This window comes from Protopterus annectens, chromosome 13.part0 (assembly GCF_019279795.1).
Source record: "Protopterus annectens isolate FY-2018-M chromosome 13.part0, PAN1.0, whole genome shotgun sequence".
Taxonomy (NCBI): Eukaryota; Metazoa; Chordata; order Ceratodontiformes; family Protopteridae; genus Protopterus; species Protopterus annectens.
Genome location: NC_056747.1, coordinates 385,552,712 through 385,573,738, shown reverse-complemented (window position 1 = coordinate 385,573,738; position 21,027 = coordinate 385,552,712). Strand labels below are relative to the sequence as shown.

Sequence of the window (21,027 nt, the reverse complement as noted above, 5' to 3'; positions counted from 1 at the left end):
AGCACTTTTTTCACAAAATTGGCACATGATCACCCAGGAGAAATGGGTCTTAAATATCGTATCACAAGGCTACAGGTTCCACTTTCACACCCTGCCAAGACCAAACGGTATGCCAGACCTGCCACGCAATCAATGGGCAGAGGCACAAAAACAAGTTTCATCCCTCATGGACATGAGAGCCATTCAGCAAGTACCACAGCAAGAGCAGGGACTAGGTTTTTACTCAAGGCTATTCTTGGTGCCCAGAAAGGACAAAGCCTGGAGACCAATACTGGACCTGTCTATCCTAAACACATTCCTGGATATTCCAAAATTCAAAATGTTAACTCTGCAGCAGCTTCTGCCCATGCTGGGCAAGAAGGCTTGGCTTGTGACTTTAGACCTAAGAGGCATACCTGCATGTCCCAATCAGACAATCATGCAGAAGATACCTCAGATGTATAGCTGGCTCAATGCACTACCAATTCTCTGCACTGCCCTTTGGCTTATCTACTGCGCCCAGGGTCTTCACAAAATGCCTGGCACCAGTAATTGCATTTTGCAAACAAAGAGGAATACAAATATATCCTTACTTGGACGACTGCCTTATTCAAGCAGAGAACAAGGACATTCTACTACAGCATCTGGCGTTTGTAAAAAGATTACTAATGGGTCTAGGGTACACATTAAACGAAAAGAAATCCAAACTCGTACCCTCTCAAGAGATAATATTCCTGGGTGCAAGCTTAAATACAACTGCCCCAAATGGCTTATCTCATGCCAGACGCAGACAACTGACTACTTATTTCAAAATGTTGGCACCAAAGACCCAGTTATCTGCAAGAAAAATTCTGCAGGCTTTGGGCTTCATGGCATCCTGCATTCTGCTAATTCCATATGGAAGACTGCATATGAGGAAACTTCAGTGGTATTTAAAAAGTGTTTGGACTCAACATTGCCACAGCCTGGAAACAATAATTACCCTCATTCCCTGCCTGCAGCAGGAGTTTCGATGGTGGGCAAAAGCCTGTCACTACAACACAGGACAGCCATTCACCTTACCCACAGCCTGGCAGACACTGACAATAGATGCATCAGATTATGCCTGGGGGGCCCATATGGCAGGAAGATGTATTCAGGGCACATGGTCCGCAAGTCAAATGCATCTACATATCAATCAAAAAGAGATGCTAGCTGTTCAGAATGCCCTGACAGCCTTCAAGGATTTACTTCATCCAGGACAACTACTGATAAAGACTGATAATACTACAGTCATGTGGTACATAAACAAGCAGGGAGGCACACATTCCTACCCCCTCTGCAGGCTAGCCAAGAACTTGTGGGATACAGCATTGACTTATCAAGTACATCTGCAAGCACAATTCCTGCCAGGAAGGATAAATACTCTGGCAGACGAGCTAAGCAGAAACCTAATGGATCCCCACGAGTGGAAATTGGATCCACAAGTCTTCAGCATCATAACAAGGAACTGAGGATGCCCAGACGTAGACCTGTTTGCCTCCCCTCACAACTGCCAACTACAGAGATTCTGCACACGGACTTATCACAAGCAAGCATGGAAAGTGGATGCTCTGTCTTTCAGCTTGAAAAACCTAACGATATATGCCTTTCCTCCTCTGCCTCTCCTCCCCAAGGTACTCCTCAAGGTCAGACAAGAAAAGCCAAAAATACTGATTGCCCCAGACTGGCCCCGCCAGCACTGGTACCCAATCCTAAAGAGCTTGTCTCAATGCCCAGCTTGGACATTACCTCAAACGCTTCATTTATTGACCCATCAAGACAGTCGGATACTGCATAGCCAACTCAGGACCTTAAACCTGGGAGCATGGCGGATAATGTAGTCATTCAAGACACACCTCTCTCTAAAGCAGTGATGGATGTTATTTTGGAGGCCAGGAGGCCTAGCACCAGAAAATCTTATGCAGAAAAATGGCAGAGATTCTGTGTTTGGAACCAGGCACAAAGTATTGACACTATTGTTCCAAACATTCCTCAGATTTTGCAATACTTAACTGAGATGCTGGATAAAGGTCTTTCCTTTTCATCAATTAAAATTCATGCCTCTGCCATTTCAGCTCATTACAACACAGAACCACCTATTGTTTCTCATGCATTACTAAGGCAGTACCTCAGAGGGGCCAAAAACATAAGACCTCCAAGGAGAGCACCAGTACCTGCATGGGACCTCAACTATGTCTTGGAAAAACTCACACTGCCTCCGTTTGAGCCAGCCTCTGCAGCTGATATAAAATTCTTATCCTGGAAAACGGCTCTGCTCCTAGCAATAACCTCCGCTAGACTAGTCTCAGAGTTACAGGCACTCATGGCTGTGGAACCTTTTATCATTTTCCATCCTGACAGTGTTTCTCTGAGGACAAACCCTACATTTATGCCTAAGGTAGTGTCCAGTGTGGCCCTTAACCAAACAATTAATTTGCCTACCTTTTACCCAAACCCACAGAATAAGGGTGAGAGACTTCTGCATTCTTTGGACATTCACAGGCAGCTACGCTTCTACTTGTACAGAACCAAAGCTTTCAGAAAGACTGAACAACTTCTAGTGGCATATGCTGCAGGATCACAAGGAAAGCCTATCTCAAAGCAGACTATTTCAAAGTGGATAGGTTCATAGGTAGGTACTAGGCTATCGGCCCTAGGGCCCATACAAGCCTAGCCAAAAAATGTACCCTGGCTTTCGCCACCCAAGAAAATTATTTTCCTGTGCCCCTGTCGCGCTGAGCTCCAAATGTGATCCCCAGGGTGAATTTCCCATTTCCCATCCAATCATCAAGATTTTTCTTGAAGAGTGCTAATGAGGAGCTCTTTTTGACATAGGTAGTCTGTTCCAGAGTATGGGAAGTCTCTGGGACAGGATATGTAGTCTGTTCCAGAGTATGGGAAGTCTCTGGGACAGGAATCTATCCCTCCAGCATGTTCTATTTATTGTGGTGACAAGGTTAAGGTCCCTAGAGCATGTAGCTCAGAGGGATTGGGATTTCTTTAAGTGGAGCATGTCCAACAGCTCTGGGTTTGACATAGCTTTGTATGTTAGGCACAGATCGCCTCTGAGTAGGCGATATGCGATGGAGTAAAGCTGTAGTTTTTTGAGATGGTCTGCATATAGGGCATCTGTTTGAGGCCAGTAATCCTCTTTGTGAGGTATTTCTGTGGTCTTTCCAGTTGTTGTAGATGTCTTGTGAGGCACATAACAAAAGGGGCGTTGTACTCTATAATGGGTCTAATGAGTGATGAGTAGAGGGGAACAATGACCTCTTTTTTTTCTGGATGAGAATCCTTTTGTGATGAGATGAGCCACATAGAAGGATTTTCTGACCACTGTGGCAATGTGATTATCAAAGGAGGGACTACTGTCCACTTGTGTCCCAAGGTCTCATCACATTTTCGGCATTAAGTAGACTACCAGCTATGTGGTAGTTCATGGGTACAGAGTTTTTACCAAAGGGGATGACAATGCACTTTTTGGCATTGAGCTTCAGGACATGGCTTTGACACCAGGTATCTGTCTCAGTGAGGCCCTTTTGTAGTTTGTCCACATTGTTAGGAGTTTCGATTATGGCTCCTAGTTTGCAGTCATCTGCAAACGTTGTTAGCCAAAGACCTTCTGTGTTGGCCTGCACTTCAGACAAGTAGATACCAAGCAGGAGAGGACCCAGGACTGAACCCTGTGGTACTCCACTTGTCACTGGTCTGATGTCGGATTTGGAATCTGCTACTTCCACAGTATGGGTTCTGTCCGTGAGCCAGTTGGGAACCCATCTTGTGACCTAGGGATTTATACCTAGTTTAGTGAGCTTATCTATAATTCCAGAGTGGGGGATGGTGTCGAAAGCTTTGGCGAGATCTAGATAAGCTGTGTGAACCATTTTACCCTCAACTATGGCTTTGGTGACTGCTTCAAAGAAGTCAATCAGGTTTAGGAGACATGATCTGCCTTTTACAAATCCAAACTGAGTAGGGTCCAGAGTTTGGAGATTACCAATGTCTTTGTTTGAGTTCCACGATGATACGTTCCATGGCCTTGCAGACCAGGCTCGTCAGGCTAATAGGGCGGTAGTTCTCGGGGTCCATCGTGGCTCCCCCTTTGTGGAGTGGGATAACTGTCGCAGTGCGCCATTCAGTAGGTACAAAGCCTGAGGTGAGGCTATGATTGAACATGGTACTTAGGTAGGGTGCCAGTTCATTCTGTAGTTCATGTAGAACGCAGCCTGGGATATTGTCAAGTCCCATGGATGCTGTGTTCTTGGCTTTGTGAGTGTGTTTTTTTTACCTGTGCAGCCGTGATTATAGGAACTTTGCATTCTTCCAGTATAGAGATGGGCCCTCTAGGGGGTAAGAGGTGGGTAAAGTTAGCACTGAACCTATCTGCTAGGATGTTGGCAATATCAGTTGGTTCTGTATATTTAGTGCCGTTATGCTGTAACTCAGAGCAGATCTGAGTGTTCCCATTTAGATTCTTGACATAGCTATAGAATGTTTTGTGGTCGTCTTTAGAGTCAGTGGCAATTTTGTTTTCGTAACTAGCTTTGGAGGATTTTATGAGGGATCTCAGCTTCTTACTGAGGTTGACCAGGGAGTTCTCCAGTCATGGGATTTTACTCTTTTTTGCAACAGTTTCTTTCTTCTGTTATAGAGTTTGTTTATGGCAGAGGACCAGATTGGCTTCCTTTTTTTGGAGGATAGCATCTTGGTTCTATTAGGGATAGCATGATCCATGCACTCGTGTAAGTGCTTATAAAGTGCATTTATGTAGGATTAGGCAGTCATACCTCTATTGTCCGTCTGCATGGGTGTCATGAAGTTTGCCACTTCTGTCTTAAGAAGTGTGAAGTTGGCTTTTGAGAAGTTTTTTATGATGGTTTCCCTAATTGGGGCAGGGGGTGGGATGTGGATGTCTAGGCTGATTAGCTTGTGGTCAGATCTGACCAACGAGGAATTGACCTCTGGTGTGGAACACTGGTTTCCCATATTGGTAATGACCAGGTCTAGGATATTGCTGCCCCTGGTGGGGGTGTGAATAAGTTGATCCAAGGCGTTGGAATTTATGAATTCTAGAAAACGTTGAGCAAAAGAGTTGGTACATGAGTAGTTTTCCCAGTTAATGGTGGGGTAGGTGAAATCGCCCATTATTAGGGTGTTGGGTTGTACCCTAGTACTTTCCAGTGTATCAAGAAATGAGGAGTGTGAATCCTGGGGCATGGTGGGGGGGTCTGTAGCAAGCTACAGTTTGGATTGCGGTCTTGCCCAGAGTTAGTTGCACTTGGATAATCTCGGATGCATTATGCTGTGCAACTAGCCTGGAGGTGTGGATATCCTTAATGAATATGGACATGCCTCCGCCTTTAGTGCTTCTTTCTGGGTTAGGTGGCCGAAAGGTGTGGTATGAATTGAAGCCTGGTAATGCAGGGGTGCTCTCTGGAGCTTTGAACCAGATGTCCTTCAAGGATGCATCTGCAGTCATCACATATGGGTTGTCCTGCCTCAGGCAGCCCTTCGGTCGGCCGGATTCCAAAGTTTGGGTCCGGCATCGGCTGATGTCGCCCCTTCCCCGACGTCAGAGCGCCTTTGGGTATAAAAGCGTCAGCCGACGCCATCTTCCTCAGTCTTTCTTGCTGCGTGGTGCCCGAAGCAGAAGCAGTTCGCAAGTGCCGGTCGGCCAGCTCCTGTAATTCAGCTACCGAAGACTTCAAAAGCTAAGTACCCCGTTGGGGACTCTTTCTTGCCTCAGCCGATGTCAGATAAAGTTAATAATTGCTTAACTTGTGGGAAACAAATACCTCATAAGGATTTCCACTCTTACTGCCTCCCCTGCCTAGGCCCAGACCACGACGTCTCGGCCTGTTCAGCCTGTGCTTCCTTCAACCGACGCACTCTTAGACGTCGGGCGGAGTTTGCAGAGGAATTTTTTGGGGCTAGTTTTTCATACAATATGCCGTTGGAGACTCCGACTTCACATTTAACAAAGAAATGGAAGGACAAGGACCGACACACGCGGCCCGCGGTTTCGGCTGAAACCACGGCCAGGCCTACCGCGAGTGTCTCTGTCTCGGCTGAAACCAAGTCCTTGGTACTTCCGACCCCTGAAACCGCTCTACCAACAACCTCTGCCCCTGAGGCCCCTGCTGAGTTGGTTATTGAATTTCCTTCAGAAACTGGTGTCTTGGAAACTTCCGACACCATTCCTCTAGACAAAACTACACCAGCACGTGGTGCAGCTAGGCCTCCTGCATCCATGTCCATAAAGGCATTCACCAGGGCTAAAGCTGCTAAACATACAAAAGCTATGCCTCCCAGGGTTATTCCTCAGGGACCCTCTACTAGTTCTCAGATTCTAACTTTAGCAGAGGACCTTATTTCCTTAATTAGGGGCTCTCAACCCCATCCAGACAGGGGCTCTCAACCTCCTCTAGACAAAAGGCCCAGGGTTGAGCCCTCTGATCCCCACTCCTCAGAGGAGGCCTCTGATGGCTCTTCTCTCTCGGACTACCAGGAGGAGGCTTTTTCGGCCTACGAGGATTCTGATGTAGAGGAATCAGTCCCCTCGGCCTCCCCTCCTGAAGAACTATCCTTCGGGGAGACCCTTCACACTATGAGAGAGCATTTCAAATGGCAGGGCCAGGAATTCTCTGATTCCAGGAAAAGATTAAGAACTTTTCTGCATTTACCTCAGCATAGACATTTGGCTATTCCCCCTGTTTTGAATGTCATTGATGATGTGTACTCTGAGTCTAGCATAACCCCTGACACTCTTCCTCCGGCCCCTGTCAAACCCGATAGGTACTACAGGGTCCCGGACTCGCATCTTTTTCTTTACAAGGCCCACTCTGCTGATCCAGAAACTATTTCCCAGGGTCCTAAAGGGGTTGCAGCTACCACTTCTAAAAATCCACTCCCCTCTGAAAGGGAGTCCAGGGCTTTAGAGAGATGGGGTAAAAAAGTGTATACTTCTGCTACTCTTTCTATGAGGGCTTTAAATTGTCAATTTCATATGATAAAGTACCAAGAGTATTTGTTAGATGAATTGCACAAGAAACTCTCTTCTCCTGAACCCGTAGATCGCAAATCACTTCAGGATCTGGTACATAACTCCCAGCAGGTTAGCAACCATTTTTTACAGTGTGGTTATGATGCATTGGAAGCTTCATGTAGGTCAGCCATGACAGGTGCAGTCATACGTAGGCATGCTTGGCTGAAGGAACAATCTCTGCCAGACCATGTTAAAGCTAAGCTTCTGGATGCTCCACTGGAAAAGCAAAAGTTATTTGGCTCCACTGCTCAGGAAGTCTTAAAGAAATTTGAAGAAAAGGCAAAGATTTTCTACAAGTCCAACCACCAAGATTCAGCAGAAATTGGCCTACCAAGAATTGGTCCTTTCCAGACACAGAAAGATTTCAGAGAGGCAGGAACAGGCGTGCCAGAGGTAGAGGGCAAGCTAGAGGCTCCTACAGAGGACGTCAATGGCAGCCTCCCAACCAGAGAGGTAGTGCAGGACCTACAACTGCTGCACAAGGACAGACTCAATGACTTTGCTTTGACTCCGCCAACCAGGCCTCAATTAGAAGCACCTTTGGGCGGAAAGCTTTCTCTGTTCTCAGAAAATTGGCACAGTATTACAAGAGACAAATGGACACTGCAAATAATAGACAGAGGATACAGGTTCCATTTTCACACATTGCCAAAAAGAAAAGGCATGCCAGACCTGCCACCAAATCAAAGGGCAGAGGCTTTGAAACAAATCTCCAACTTAATGCAAATGAAAGCTATAGAAAAGGTTCCTCTTTCAGAACAGGGCCAATGATTTTATTCCAGACTATTCCTTGTTCCAAGAAAAGAAAATCAATGGAGGCCTATTCTCGACTTGTCCGCACTGAATACTTATCTCATTGTGCCAAAATTCAAAATGCTGACTCTACAGCAACTCCTTCCCATGCTGGGCAAGGGGTCTTGGCTGGTGACTCTAGACCCCAAGGAGGCATACCTGCATGTCCCTATCAGACAAAGTTGCTGAAGACACTTCAGATTTCTTGCAGGTTCAGAGCATCATCAATTCTCAGCATTGCCCTTTGGCTTATCTACTGTGCCCAGAGTATTCACGAAATGCCTGGCATCAGTAATTGCACACTGCAGACTTCAGGGGATTCAAATATACCCATATATGGACGACTGCCTTATACAAGCGGACAGCCAACAAACTTTGGTAAAGGACTTGAACTATGCCATCCACCTCCTGCAGGCCTTGGGATATACAGTCAACATTCACAAATCAAGACTTGTTCCATCCCAAAGAATAACTTTTCTGGGTGCAGATCTAGACACAACCACCCAAATGGCTTTTCTCACAGAAGAAAAACAAAGACAACTACCGGATTACTTCAAGAATCTGACAAGACAAACTCAGCTGACTGCAAGGAAAATCCTGCAGGCTCTGGGTTACATGGCATCTTGCATTCTTCTGATTCCACAAGCAAGGCTGCATATGAGGAAACTACAATGGTACCTAAGGAGTTTATGGACTCGGCACAGTCACAGCTTAGAAGATTTGATCCCACTCATTCCATGCCTCCAAAAGGAATTTCTGTGGTGGGCTCAAGCAAGCCAGTCAAACAGGGGTCTGCCCTTCAGCAAGCCAGTAGCCAGCCAAACCATCACAACGGACGCTTCAGACCACGGTTGGGGAGCACACATGGAGGGCAGATGTATTCAAGGACTATGGTCACAAAAGGAGCTACGCATGCACATAAACCAAAAGGAAATGCTGGCAGTGTCACATGCAATCGAGGTCTTCAAACTCTTTCTGCATCAAGGCCACCTGCTAATAAGGACAGACAACACCACAGTTATGTGGTACATAAACAAGCAAGGAGGCACCCATTCCTACCCTCTTTGCAGACTGGCAATGAATCTATGGGAACTTTCCTTGAAACTCAATATAGAGCTGCAATCCCAGTTTGTGCCAGGAAAAGACAATATACTGGCGGACAGCTTAAGCAGAAATATCATGGGTGCACACGAATGGATGCTGCACCCAGACATCTTCCTACAGATAACACAATCATGGGGAAGGCCAGACATAGATCTTTTTGCCTCCCCCCACAATCATCAGCTGAAGAAATTCTGCTCAAGGACATACCACCCACAAGCATGGAAAGTGGAGGCCCATCTTTCAGCTGGAGAACTCTAACAGTGTATGCATTTCCACCTCTTCCATTAATGACCAAGGTCTTACTGAAGATCAGGACAGAGCAGCCAAAAGTGATTCTAATAGCTCCGGACTGGCCAAGACAGCACTGGTATCCACTGTTAAAGAGCATGTCACGCACGAAACCATGGCCTCTTCCTCTATGGCCACTTCTCCTGACACAGCACAATTACAAAACTCTGCATTCCAACCTGAAAACCTTGCAACTAGCAGCCTGGAAAATACCTTGACTTCTCCTCAGGATAAGCTATCCAAGAGAGTGAAGGATATCATCATGGAAGCTCGCCGGCCTTCCACAAGAAAGGCATATTCAGCAAAATGGAAAAGATTTCACACTTGGAGCACCACAAAGGGACTAGATGTGACAGTGATGAACATGGCACATATCCTGGAATACTTGGCAGAAATGCTCCACAATGGCCTGTCTTATTCTTCCATTAAAATTCATGCTTCAGCAATTTCAGCAGAGTGCAATACTGATCCACCTGTCTTTTCTCATCCTCTTCTAAGACAGTTTCTATGAGGAATTAAAAACATCAATCCTCCATGGAAACCTCCAGTGCCTACTTGGGACCTTAACTTTGTCTTGGAAAAACTAACTCTGCCTCCCTTTGAACCAGCAGCATCTGCAGAACTACAGTTCCTGTCTTGGAAGACCGCCTTCCTTCTGGCCATAACCTCAGCGAGAAGAGTATCTGAGTTACAGGCCCTCATGGCAGTACAGCCATTTGTTATCTTTCATCAGGACAGAGTCTCATTGAGAAACCAATCCTTTATTTATGCCAAAGGTGGTATCCAGGGTCTCATTAAACCAAGCTATTCACCTGCCTACTTTCTTTCCAAATCCACAAAACAAAGGGGAGAAACTTCTGCACACCCTGGACATACACAGACAGTTGCGCTACTACTTGGACAGAACTAAAAGCTACAGAAAAACTGACCAGCTGTTGGTAGCATATGCTGCTGGTGCACAAGGAAAAGCAATTTCCAAACAGACAATTTCAAAATGGATAGGGAATTGCATTCGTTTTTGTTATTCCTTTCATGGAAAAACTGTGCCAACTAACATTAGACCTCATTCCACCAGAGCCACAGCCACCTCCACAGCCTTCTTAAGAGGGGTGGCTACCAAGGACATTTTAGAAGCTGCTACATGGAGCTCCGTGCATACATTTTCCAAGCATTACAATTTACCTTTATATTCCAGATCCAGAGCAGGCTTTGCTACGGCAGTCCTGCAGGGCATTTTAGCTACATCATCCTTTACCTAGATCCTCCACCCCCAGATTGGCTATGGTATTCTACCCATATGTGATGACTGCAGATGCATCCTTGAAGGACCTAGTACAGTTTTGTACCTACCATAAATGTAGATGTCCGATAGGTATGCATCTGCAGTCAGGTTTACCCACCCTCCTTTCCCCTCTTTGGTATTTATTGGGTACCTTTCCCTTTCATAGCTAGCCGGAGTTATCTATTATGGTGTATTTGTTTTATATATATATATATATATATATATATATATATATATATATATATATATATATATATATATATATATATATATATATATATATACATACATACATACATACATATATATTTCTGTGCATGTTTGGAATTTATTGCATTTCTCCAAATTTAGCCTTCCTTTGAGGGCGCCTGGCATCTGGGGCAAGAAACACTGAGGAAGATGGCATCGGCTGATGCTTTTATACCCCAGGCACTCTGACATCGGGGAAGGGGCGACATCAGCCAACGCCGGACCCAGACTTTGGAATCCGGCCGACCGAAGGGCTGCCTGAGGCAGGACAACCCATATGTGATGACTGCAGATGCATACCTATCGGACATCTACATTTATGGTAGGTACAAAACTGTACTGTCTCTGTCACTGCACAGATGTCAATGTTCTCCATTTTAAGGAGTGCCTCGAGTGAGTGCATTTTGAGGTTTAGACTTCTAGCATTGAGTAGCATTACCCTCAGATTTTGCTTGCTTGTACCTGTTACGGTGGTGAATTTGTCATTTGAACCTTGCCTAAAAAAGGCACTATAGAGGTGGCAAGAGCCTTAGCCAGTATCCGGAATCCTAAGGGCGACAGGTGCAGGCCATCTCTGGCAAAGCATCATGGACTGTCGATCATGTCGTCCCAGGCAGACAAATACTGGATCCCCTTAGAATGACATCAGAAGCTTAGCCAATTGTTGAAGTCGATCATTTTGTCCTTGTACTGTGGTATCATTCTGGGTGATGGCAGGATGCTACTCAGGGTTAGGGTCATACCTGCCTGGGATACAAGATCGGAGAGCTCCTCCATGTCTTTTTTCATGTAGTCCAGGGAGGTACGTCTCAGGTCATTCACACCAACATGGACAATGACAGTGTCATATTTGTACTTATTGTGGAGTGACCTGAGTGCATGCATTATATGGCGGATCCTGGCACCTGACAGTAACTTTCTCCTTGTTTAGTCTAGTGAGTAGAACATCAGTGTGCCTGACTATAGAGTCACCTATGACTAGAGTGTTGGGTACATTGTTATGCCTTATGGGCTGTGGTTGAGTGGCACACTGAGTTTTGTGTACTGTGTGTCATTTGGGTTGTGTTGGGGGGTGGAGTTTGCTTGCGTTTATGCTTTGGATGTCCCTGATGCTTTGGCAGGTTTTTATTGAGAGCCTCCGCGAATGTAGGTGTGTGTTTTGTGTTTCTATGTGTGTATTTTGGTGGTGTAGGTTTTGAGGGACTATGTGATGAGTGTGGTGTGGTGCAATTGTTTACCTTCTCCTGTTGACTGTCTAGTCCAGTCTTGGGTGAAGAGAGCTTTGCTTCCAGTTTGGCTATATAAGTGCATCTCTCACAGGTTGTAATGTTGGGAGGTAGGAGGAGAGGGTTGTCTGTGTACATGAGGCAATTGCTGCATTGCCCCAAGATGCCCAGATTCATCAGGTAGACAGGATAAATCACTGGGAGCTGACCCTTAGACATGCCTGGATAAGTGCTTATTTATTAAGTACTAAAAACTGCTTTCCACTAGACAAGTGAGGAAAGGTGAGTGCTGTAGTATTTTGCTGCTTATGTAGTGCTTACAATGAGTTCTGAACAAGTGCTGAGTTCAAAGAAACAGATTTGAGTGCTGAAACTAGAAAACTGGCTAGTTATAAGAAAAAAAACTAAGCTAGAAGGCTTCCCTCCAACACAGAAGGGCTTGGGGGCTCAGAAGCCTACAAACAGTCTATACCAGTTAACAGGAAAGGCAGGAAACAAGCTTAAAATTTCATTTCTGCTATTCTCAGCATGGCAAATCAGGGCCTAAGGACATTAGGCCACATTCAGCCAGAGCAGCAGCCACTTTAGCAGCCTTCCTCAGAGGAGTACCAACAAAAGACATCTTAGAGGCTGCAACTTGGTGTTCATTGCATACTTTTACAAAGCACCATCACTTACCTCTCTACTCTAAATCCAGGGCACACTTTGCCACTGCAGTTCTGCAGGGCCTGATAGACTTTCCTAATCCTATTTAGCACCAGCCTCCCAACCTTAGCTTTGGGATTCAACCCAATTGTAATGACTGCAACAGTGAAACACGATGAACATAGTACAGTTGTGTACCTACCATAAATGTAGATGTTCGAGTGTATTCACTGTTGCAGTCCAGGTTACCCTCCCTCCATCCCCCTTTTCCTTGCTGGGACTTCTCTGTACTTCTCTATTCTACACAACCTATGTGGTGTATTTGCTTGTAGATGAAGGAAAAGTTGTTTTTTGTGTGTGCATGCTTATTGGCATAATGTAGCCAACCATTTTTGGGGCACCTGACATCTGGGGCAAGAAAAACTGAAGAAAATGGCTTCGGCTGCATCTTTTATACCCCTGGCGCACTGACGTCAGGGAGGAGGCGACAGCAGCCGACGTTGGACCTAGACTTTGGAACTCGGGCCAACTGCGGGTAGCCTGCCAGCAGGATAACCCAATTGTAATGACTGCAACAGTGAATACACTCAAACATCTACATTTATGGTAGGTACACAACTGTACTTTCCTGATAACTGCCACATCAATAGGAACACCCTAAGTACACACTCAGTGGTGAGAGACCTGGGCACACCGGTTAACATCAACATTACCTTTGATCACCATATCTCCACAGTGGTAAGAAGGGCATTCTATATTGCTCATTTCATAAGTAAGGGCATTGCCTCCAGAAGAATTGCCCATTCTAAATACGTAAACATTGCTTGTGATATAAATAGGTCCTGCTGGAGAGATGGGTATGTATTCCAGAGACTACCATATCTATGGAACAGGCTCCCCATCCATGTGAAGTAGAGTTCCTGCCTAATCCAATTCAAGTGCAACTTGGGCAATTGGATGGGAAAACAGAAATTCATCCCTGGTGTGGCACGTATGTATTTTAATGGACACAGGTAACCTGTAAATGGTTCCTCTCCCAAACCCCTGCTTACATTCATTAAGGGTATCAGAACTCATCAGAGATTTGGGATGCATGGCTAGGCTTAAAAAGGCCCTTGAGGTCATTAGCATAGTAAACACCTGTGAATCTAAAAAAGAAGTTATAACCTCCCTGTACTCTTCCCTCATTCGGCCAATAATTGAGTACAACGCCCCTTGTGGTATATACCTTTCCAACCACCTGCAGCAGTTAGAGAAACCACAAAGGTTCTTCACAAGAAAAATGCAAGGTCTTCAGCATCTGTTCTATCTGTTTTGTCTGAAATCACTGTCACTTTATTCTGTTTCATACAGACTACTCAGAGGCGATCTCTGCCTTCTATATAAGGTAATCTCTGACCGTACTTTATTGGAAATGCTACATATCTGCAAGTCAAATGGTATACGGGTTACTCGCTCTAAAGACCTTAACCTGGTATGTGACATTAATAGAACCTGCTGGAGGGACAGATTTGTCTTCCAGAGGTTACCACACCTTTGGAACAGACTCCCACTTCATGTCAAGCAGAACACCTCATTGGCTGTCTTCAAACACAGTCTGGACGATTGGATGGGTAACCATAAAGTCACCTGGGGGGAGGGGGGTTCCACCTGTGTCATCCTTGGAAACTTGCATTAGGTGCTGATCTTGGAAATGAGGGTAGAACTTGGCTAGGATAATAAGGGCCCTAGGGCCATTAGCCTATTAATTTCCTATGATCCTATTCCATAATTTCCATGTGACCTCCCGTTGTTTAATTTTTTTTCTTTAATACTATGTCAGCCAAGGACGCTTATGCTGTTGCAGGTCTCTGAGTGAGGGGGTGCAGTACATCTTGGATGTTTCATAAGGTTTTGTAAGGAAATCTGTCCAGGCACTATTAGGATCTTTGTAAAATATTGAACAATCTGTGTTGGAAACGAGATTATGGAGAGTAGGTGTTGTGTTTGGTGGAAAGGATTTGTCAGTAACTGTTTGTTTCTGGTGGGTCCTTCTTAGTTTTGAGTGAGTGATAGGATAGAAATGGAAGTGGTCATTGATGGAACTGGACTGTACAGTATATTGATGTTAATGCATATTTGTTTTATATGTGAAGTTATAAGTTCCAGGATAGAGTGCTTTTCTTGTTGGATTATTGGGCCTAGTGGTCTGCTGTACCATCTGATCAAGGGTCTGTGTATGTAGCATTTTGTTGAGTTGTTTGGTCCTGATGCATTTATGTTACAGTTGCCTAACATAATACAATTTTTTTAGAAACCTTTGGAAAACATATTACCTAATGTTTGCTGTAAAACTGATATAGTAGAGGAGAATGGGATATACAAACCTATGTATAAATGTGTGTGACCCGAGTGGTAGGTACTGTGATCAGTGGGATATACAAACCTATGTATAAATGTGTGTGACCCGAGTGGTAGGTACTGTGATCAGTGGGATATACAAACCTATGTATAAATGTGTGTGACCCGAGTGGTAGGTACTGTGATCAGTGGGATATACAAACCTATGTATAAATGTGTGTGACCCGAGTGGTGGTACTGTGATCAGTGGGATATACAAACCTATGTATAAATGTGTGTGACCCGAGTGGTAGGTACTGTGATCAGTGGGATATACAAACCTATGTATAAATGTGTGTGACCCGAGTGGTAGGTACTGTGATCAGTGGGATATACAAACCTATGTATAAATGTGTGTGACCCGAGTGGTAGGTACTGTGATCAGTGGGATATACAAACCTATGTATAAATGTGTGTGACCCGAGTGGTAGGTACTGTGATCAGTGGGATATACAAACCTATGTATAAATGTGTGTGACCTGAGTGGTAGGTACTGTGATCAGTGGGATATACAAACCTATGTATAAATGTGTGTGACCCGAGTGGTAGGTACTGTGATCAGTGGGATATACAAACCTATGTATAAATGTGTGTGACCCGAGTGGTAGGTACTGTGATCAGTGGGATATACAAACCTATGTATAAATGTGTGTGACCCGAGTGGTAGGTACTGTGATCAGTGGGATATACAAACCTATGTATAAATGTGTGACCCGAGTGGTAGGTACTGTGATCAGTGGGATATACAAACCTATGTATAAATGTGTGTGACCCGAGTGGTAGGTACTGTGATCAGTGGGATATACAAACCTATGTATAAATGTGTGTGACCCGAGTGGTAGGTACTGTGATCCAGTTAGGGACCCTGTCTTAAGTGGTCTAGGAGGACTTGACTTCAGTAATTTTGTAGAGATGAGCATAGTTTAAGAAGGAGCATAGTGCCTCCACCAACTCTATTGCCCGGTCTGCTGTCTGTTTTAATGTTGTAGTTTGAACAGATGTGGTTGGACTTGCAGAATTTATCCTTGAGCCAGGTTTTAGATGATGCAATGATATGTCTTGCTTTCAACATTCACCTGTCGGTTGTTGATGCTGCATATATTAATGCAGGCAATTCTGAGGACTTTTAGTATGACTACGATTATTGGAGGAAGGCGGTACAATTGTTGGAAGGCGGTAGTAGTTAGTGAGACAGTTCCAGGGTTGTGTTTTTTATGTCACCAGAGCAGGATTGTTTATACAGTAGGTAGTACAACTTTCCTTATTGCCCTTTGAACTTGTCTAATGGGGATACAGAATTTTGTGGCAAATAAGTATGAATGATTTTTTTTGTAGTGATGTAATTTAGAAGTTTGTGCAGTCAGTATTCAGGGCATATGGTGAAATGTGGTTATGGTTATGGGTGGTGATTAGAATTCTTTACACAGTGGTACTTCGTGTCTGAGTTTTTGGTTTGTTTGTTTGTGGGAAAAGAATCGCACAGCATCTAACACTGCAATAGTCTTTACCCTTTATCCTACCAGACCGTCATTTGTTTTGTGTAGTCGCACGCTGTTACTGCTCTTTGTGGCTCAGCGTATACCACCCCATGCCCCCAGTGTTGCACATCTACTGATATCCAGATGCTACGTAATGTTCTTAGTTCTGTGCTGCTGTTTTATTGAAACTTGCACTTCATCTTCTGTGAGTCTGCATTGGGGATGGGCATGACATCATGGTTACTGGCTACACTAGTGCCAGGTATAGTGCAGGTGGTACTAAAGGAGTAATATTCAGAAATCCATAGATGACGAGGGGCTTTTAAAAGCATTCGGAGAAGATGCTGTAAAATAGTCAGTATATGTCTAGTTACAGAATGAAAACCGATTGGACAGTCATTGACTTTGAAGCATTTAATGACCGCCCTTAATTCAGATGGAGTGTGTTTAATAGCACTTATGTCTGTGTGTTTTTTTTCTTTGTGTGCATTTAGAGCCTTGTGCAATTGCAGATGGAAATTTAGTTTGGTGTAAGCTCCAGAAGTACCCATATTGGCCAGCAGTGGTAAGCTTTACTAGTACTCAGTTTGCTGTTTATTTTTGCACTTGCTTAATTATTTGTATTTCTTTCTCCATCTCCCAGGCAGTTACTTTGAGTTCTGTGAAGGACTACTGTTTTAAATGGAATGTTCTGTTCCATAGCTAGTTTCAGCCTTGCTTTGAGTCCTGTCATGATACCTTTCCTGGATCTCAAGTAAGACCGAAGATAGGTGGAGTATGGAATCCATATTGAGTTTCTTTAGATGCTGGTTAATTCCCAGTACATGGTCGAATAATGCAGGGCAGTTTGCGAGTGCAGTACTTTATGGTTTTGAAAGCAGAAAATTGTCTGCCAGCTATGACTTAAATGTTCTGCTACTATGACTTAAATGTTATGCTATTTTTGGAATTATATGCATAAAAGTCATGTAATTTTAGTTGAAGCGGAAGAAGAATCAGTAGGTTGTAATAACAAGATTGTTATAGAATATATCGCATATGAACAGGAACTGGTCAGTCTGTAATTTTTAACAGCTGAAGAAAACCATTAACTATATGGAGCTTTCTGTTATTACCAAATGGTAATAAATGGGCAAGAGAAAATGTAAAGTCAAAACAGCTGTTTCCTAAGCCTTCTACTGCTCAGTGTTTCACAAGTCTTTCCTCAGCTTGTATCTGCATAAGATTAGTGATTTGACAAGTTTTGATATCCAGAACAACAGACATAATGTACATATTTCTGACCAGGTGTTGTCTTTAATTGATAAATATCAACTTCACTGCAAAGTTTCACAATGGTTATCTGGTATGTAATTAGCACAGGACTAATATTAATCGGGTCCCATCACTGGGGTCTTTTTCAGGCTGTAATTACTATGATATTGATCCTGCCCGACCCCTCAGGAGGTAATGAGGATCTGCTTATTCTGAATGTATGCAGAAACATATGTCTACAGTTATAGAAACTAGTCTTGCAGGCTGTTTTTTCATCTTTTTTTCCCCTCCTCCAATAGGTGAAGCGTGTTATAAAGAAGGGAAAAAAGGCAAGCGTAGTATTTATTGACGATGCTTTGTCAGAGGGTAAAAAGGACATTAAAGGGTGAGAGTTTCATATTCTTTGTTGTTTGTGTTTTCATTCTGTACTTAGACACACTGCAGCTCTGAGCATGTTTGCTCCCCTTTTTCTAGCCAACCTGTTTTTAGACCACGACCCTTTGAAAACCAGCCTTCCTAGTTTCCAGTATTTCAGCGATATTATCATTTTTTTTTTCTGGTAAACTTCAGCAGTTTGGATGCCTTTGTAAAACCTGTGTGTGAGGACATTCCTTGATGTGGGTCGTATTGCAAAGTTCATCATTTTCACTGATCAGTATTTGTCATTTTTGGGTGGAAGTTGCCTTGCTATGGATGGATGCATACCAATGACAGTGTACATCATGTATGTCATCACACATCAACTACATAAGTAAAGTTGTATCTCATGTCCTTCAATTATGTTTTGGTGCTTGGATGGTTTTTAAGTTGAGCTTTGTTAATGTGGGTGAAAGTTCCATCATTTGCATGCCCTTTGGTTTTTGAAAAGTCGTAGGAAGCACTTTACGAAAGGGGAGGGAAAGTCCTTGTCATTGCTTTGTAGGTAGGCTAAAGTTTCACCTAAAAGTTTGAGACTTTCTGCGATTGTTGCCTCATCCAAGTGGTTCCATGTGGTTTGTGGTCTGTCTGGTGTTTCACAGGGTGAAGATCATCGGTAGTCCGATATCTCTAACAGGGACTTGAGGTCTAACAGAGGTACCACCCAGCTCTGTTCCCATTTAAACTATTGATGTGAGGTCTGGAGCCACAGGTACAGGAGTTGACTCGTAAGGATTTTTGTTGGATGCATCTGAGTGGGCTGGCACAGGCATTTCCTCATCTTGCACCAACATTGGCAAGCTTTTGTGACAACATGCAGGTCTTGTATGGCTGTCCTACTCTTGTGGACTTATCTGGTGGAGGTGCTGTGAACCATGGGAGAATCTAGATGTCATAATTTGGGGCTCAGGGTTGTTTTCTCCATGACTTTCTGAGGAAGTGAGGTAGAAGAGTTTTCATTTTTGAGGCGGACAAAGTTTTTAGTGTCATTGAGTTCTTCCAGGTCCCTGTGGAGATGATGCCTCCTTTAGTGATATTGCAACATTTGCACTTCTGCTTTGTACCTAGGCCCAGAGTAATTTGACTGTCCATGGAGAACGGGATGTGTTCATGCTGTCTTACAAACTTGGAGGTTTACTCAATCTACTGCTGCAACTCTCTCCTGGAACTGTTGTGCAGCCTGACCTGTTTAGGTGAGTGCCGTGGCTAAAGTTGCAGCTACAGGAATGTACCTGCATCAGTTGACTTAGCCGTTTTTCTCCATGAAAGCAAGCAAGATAAGCGTTTGCTGTATTCTTTTTGACAAGAGTAAACTGTTTAGCCAGAAGCTTTTAGCCTTCTCTTTTTGCCAAGCATTTATTCTCATTTTCTGTGTTATTTAAGGGTCTGCTCCCCTAACTGACTTGATATATCTCTATGAGGAAGAGGAGGCTATGCAGGTATCCTAGGCACAGGAGTAGTGTCCCCTGCTAGTCTTTTATTATGGGATGGTTAGTCTCATACAGACCTGGTGTGGTCCTCTCCTGGTACTTGTGTCAGGTGTGCTGATAGGGTATTTCACCATTGGCATGCGGAGAAAACTCTGCCTCTGCTGATTCCTTGGAGTTCCCTGGGTGGAATGGAGAAATTTGCCCAAATTCCACTTCATGGTGACTGTTGGAATCAGCGGTGCTTCGGAGGGGTGGGGGCTGTTGGCCTCCCTGCTTTTGCCTTGGACCACTTCATCAGTCTTGTGGGATTGGGATTCCAGCTCTTCCCTTCTCCTCAAGGATGAGATGGAAGGACTTGTTTGCTTTGGTTTCAAAGTGAGCAGCATAAGAGGCTGTCAGCCTTATGCCATCATCCTGAGGGACTGTTCCTTTTAACCAACTTAGTTATGTCTGACCTTACTCTCCTCATCAGAAGGACTTCCCATGCTGTCTGAGGAAGTGTTTTTGTCCATTATTTGGCCTCAGCCATTTCTCCAGGATGTTCGTGTTTCACTGTTGTAGTCATCACTGTAGGATTCTTCCTGCCGACAGGCAGTCCTCGGTCGGCCAGGTTACTTTGTGATACATTGACCTAGGATAGGGAAAAGGTTGCAGTTTGTAATGGCCATGGACTACACCTAACTCGGAATGCGTTTAGGCAGACCAATTCCTTTTAACATGTCCTTGTTGCAGGAGCAAACTGTAGACTTCTTGTCTGCTGTCCAGCAGGTTGTACAAATAGTCCTACAAGAGTTCATCGATTTCCAGTTTGATTTAGTCATTGATCACCAGCACTTGGTTACACTTGGTGACTTCAGTCTCTGGGTCATTGTTGATTTGGTGACTCTTGCCAAAGAATTTAGCTTTCTTATGAAAGGCTTCGTATTTCTACAGGCCATAATATATACTCTTGTCTTCTTAATGGATGTGAAAACATCAGGCTTTGTGGTGGAACCAGTCTGATAACTTTTTTTGCTTGTGCCTGAAACTCAGCACCATAGAATCCTTGATCTTCAGCTGAAGGTGATTTCATTTTGTTAAGCACCTCAGCAAAGAACATTTTTTTTCCTTCCATGATCCTTGGTGCTGAGACGCTGGATACTAGGATTATTGACCATAACGGATCTCTTTCCTGGGCACAAGACTGTCAACCATAAAGTCATGTGCACCCAGTATGTACTATGAGGCATGAGCCCTGGTTTGACCGTGATCTTCCTCCTGCATTTAGTAGGGTACAGGATCAGAATCTCATTGATAACACATGGGTCTCCAGGTAGCTTATTTGCTTTCAGTTGAGTTACCAAATTTTGATTTACACTTTTCCAGAAGATTAATTCCAAAAAAAAAATAAATAAATTGATAAAGATGAAAACAATGAAAATATCCTTTGTCCTGTTAT

At 44.0% G+C, this 21,027-nt stretch overlaps 1 protein-coding gene across 3 annotated transcripts in view; it reads left to right on the top strand.

The window, feature by feature from the left end:
* Positions 1-21,027, top strand: part of PWWP3A (PWWP domain containing 3A, DNA repair factor) — a 705,148-nt gene that overhangs the window by 429,901 nt on the left and 254,220 nt on the right. For all 3 annotated transcript variants that reach the window (XM_044054007.1, XM_044054008.1, XM_044054006.1), the window contains 2 exons: positions 16,983-17,053; positions 18,042-18,127. In XM_044054007.1, coding sequence (XP_043909942.1) covers positions 16,983-17,053; positions 18,042-18,127 — 157 coding nt within the window. The remainder of the gene's footprint in view (positions 1-16,982; positions 17,054-18,041; positions 18,128-21,027) is intronic.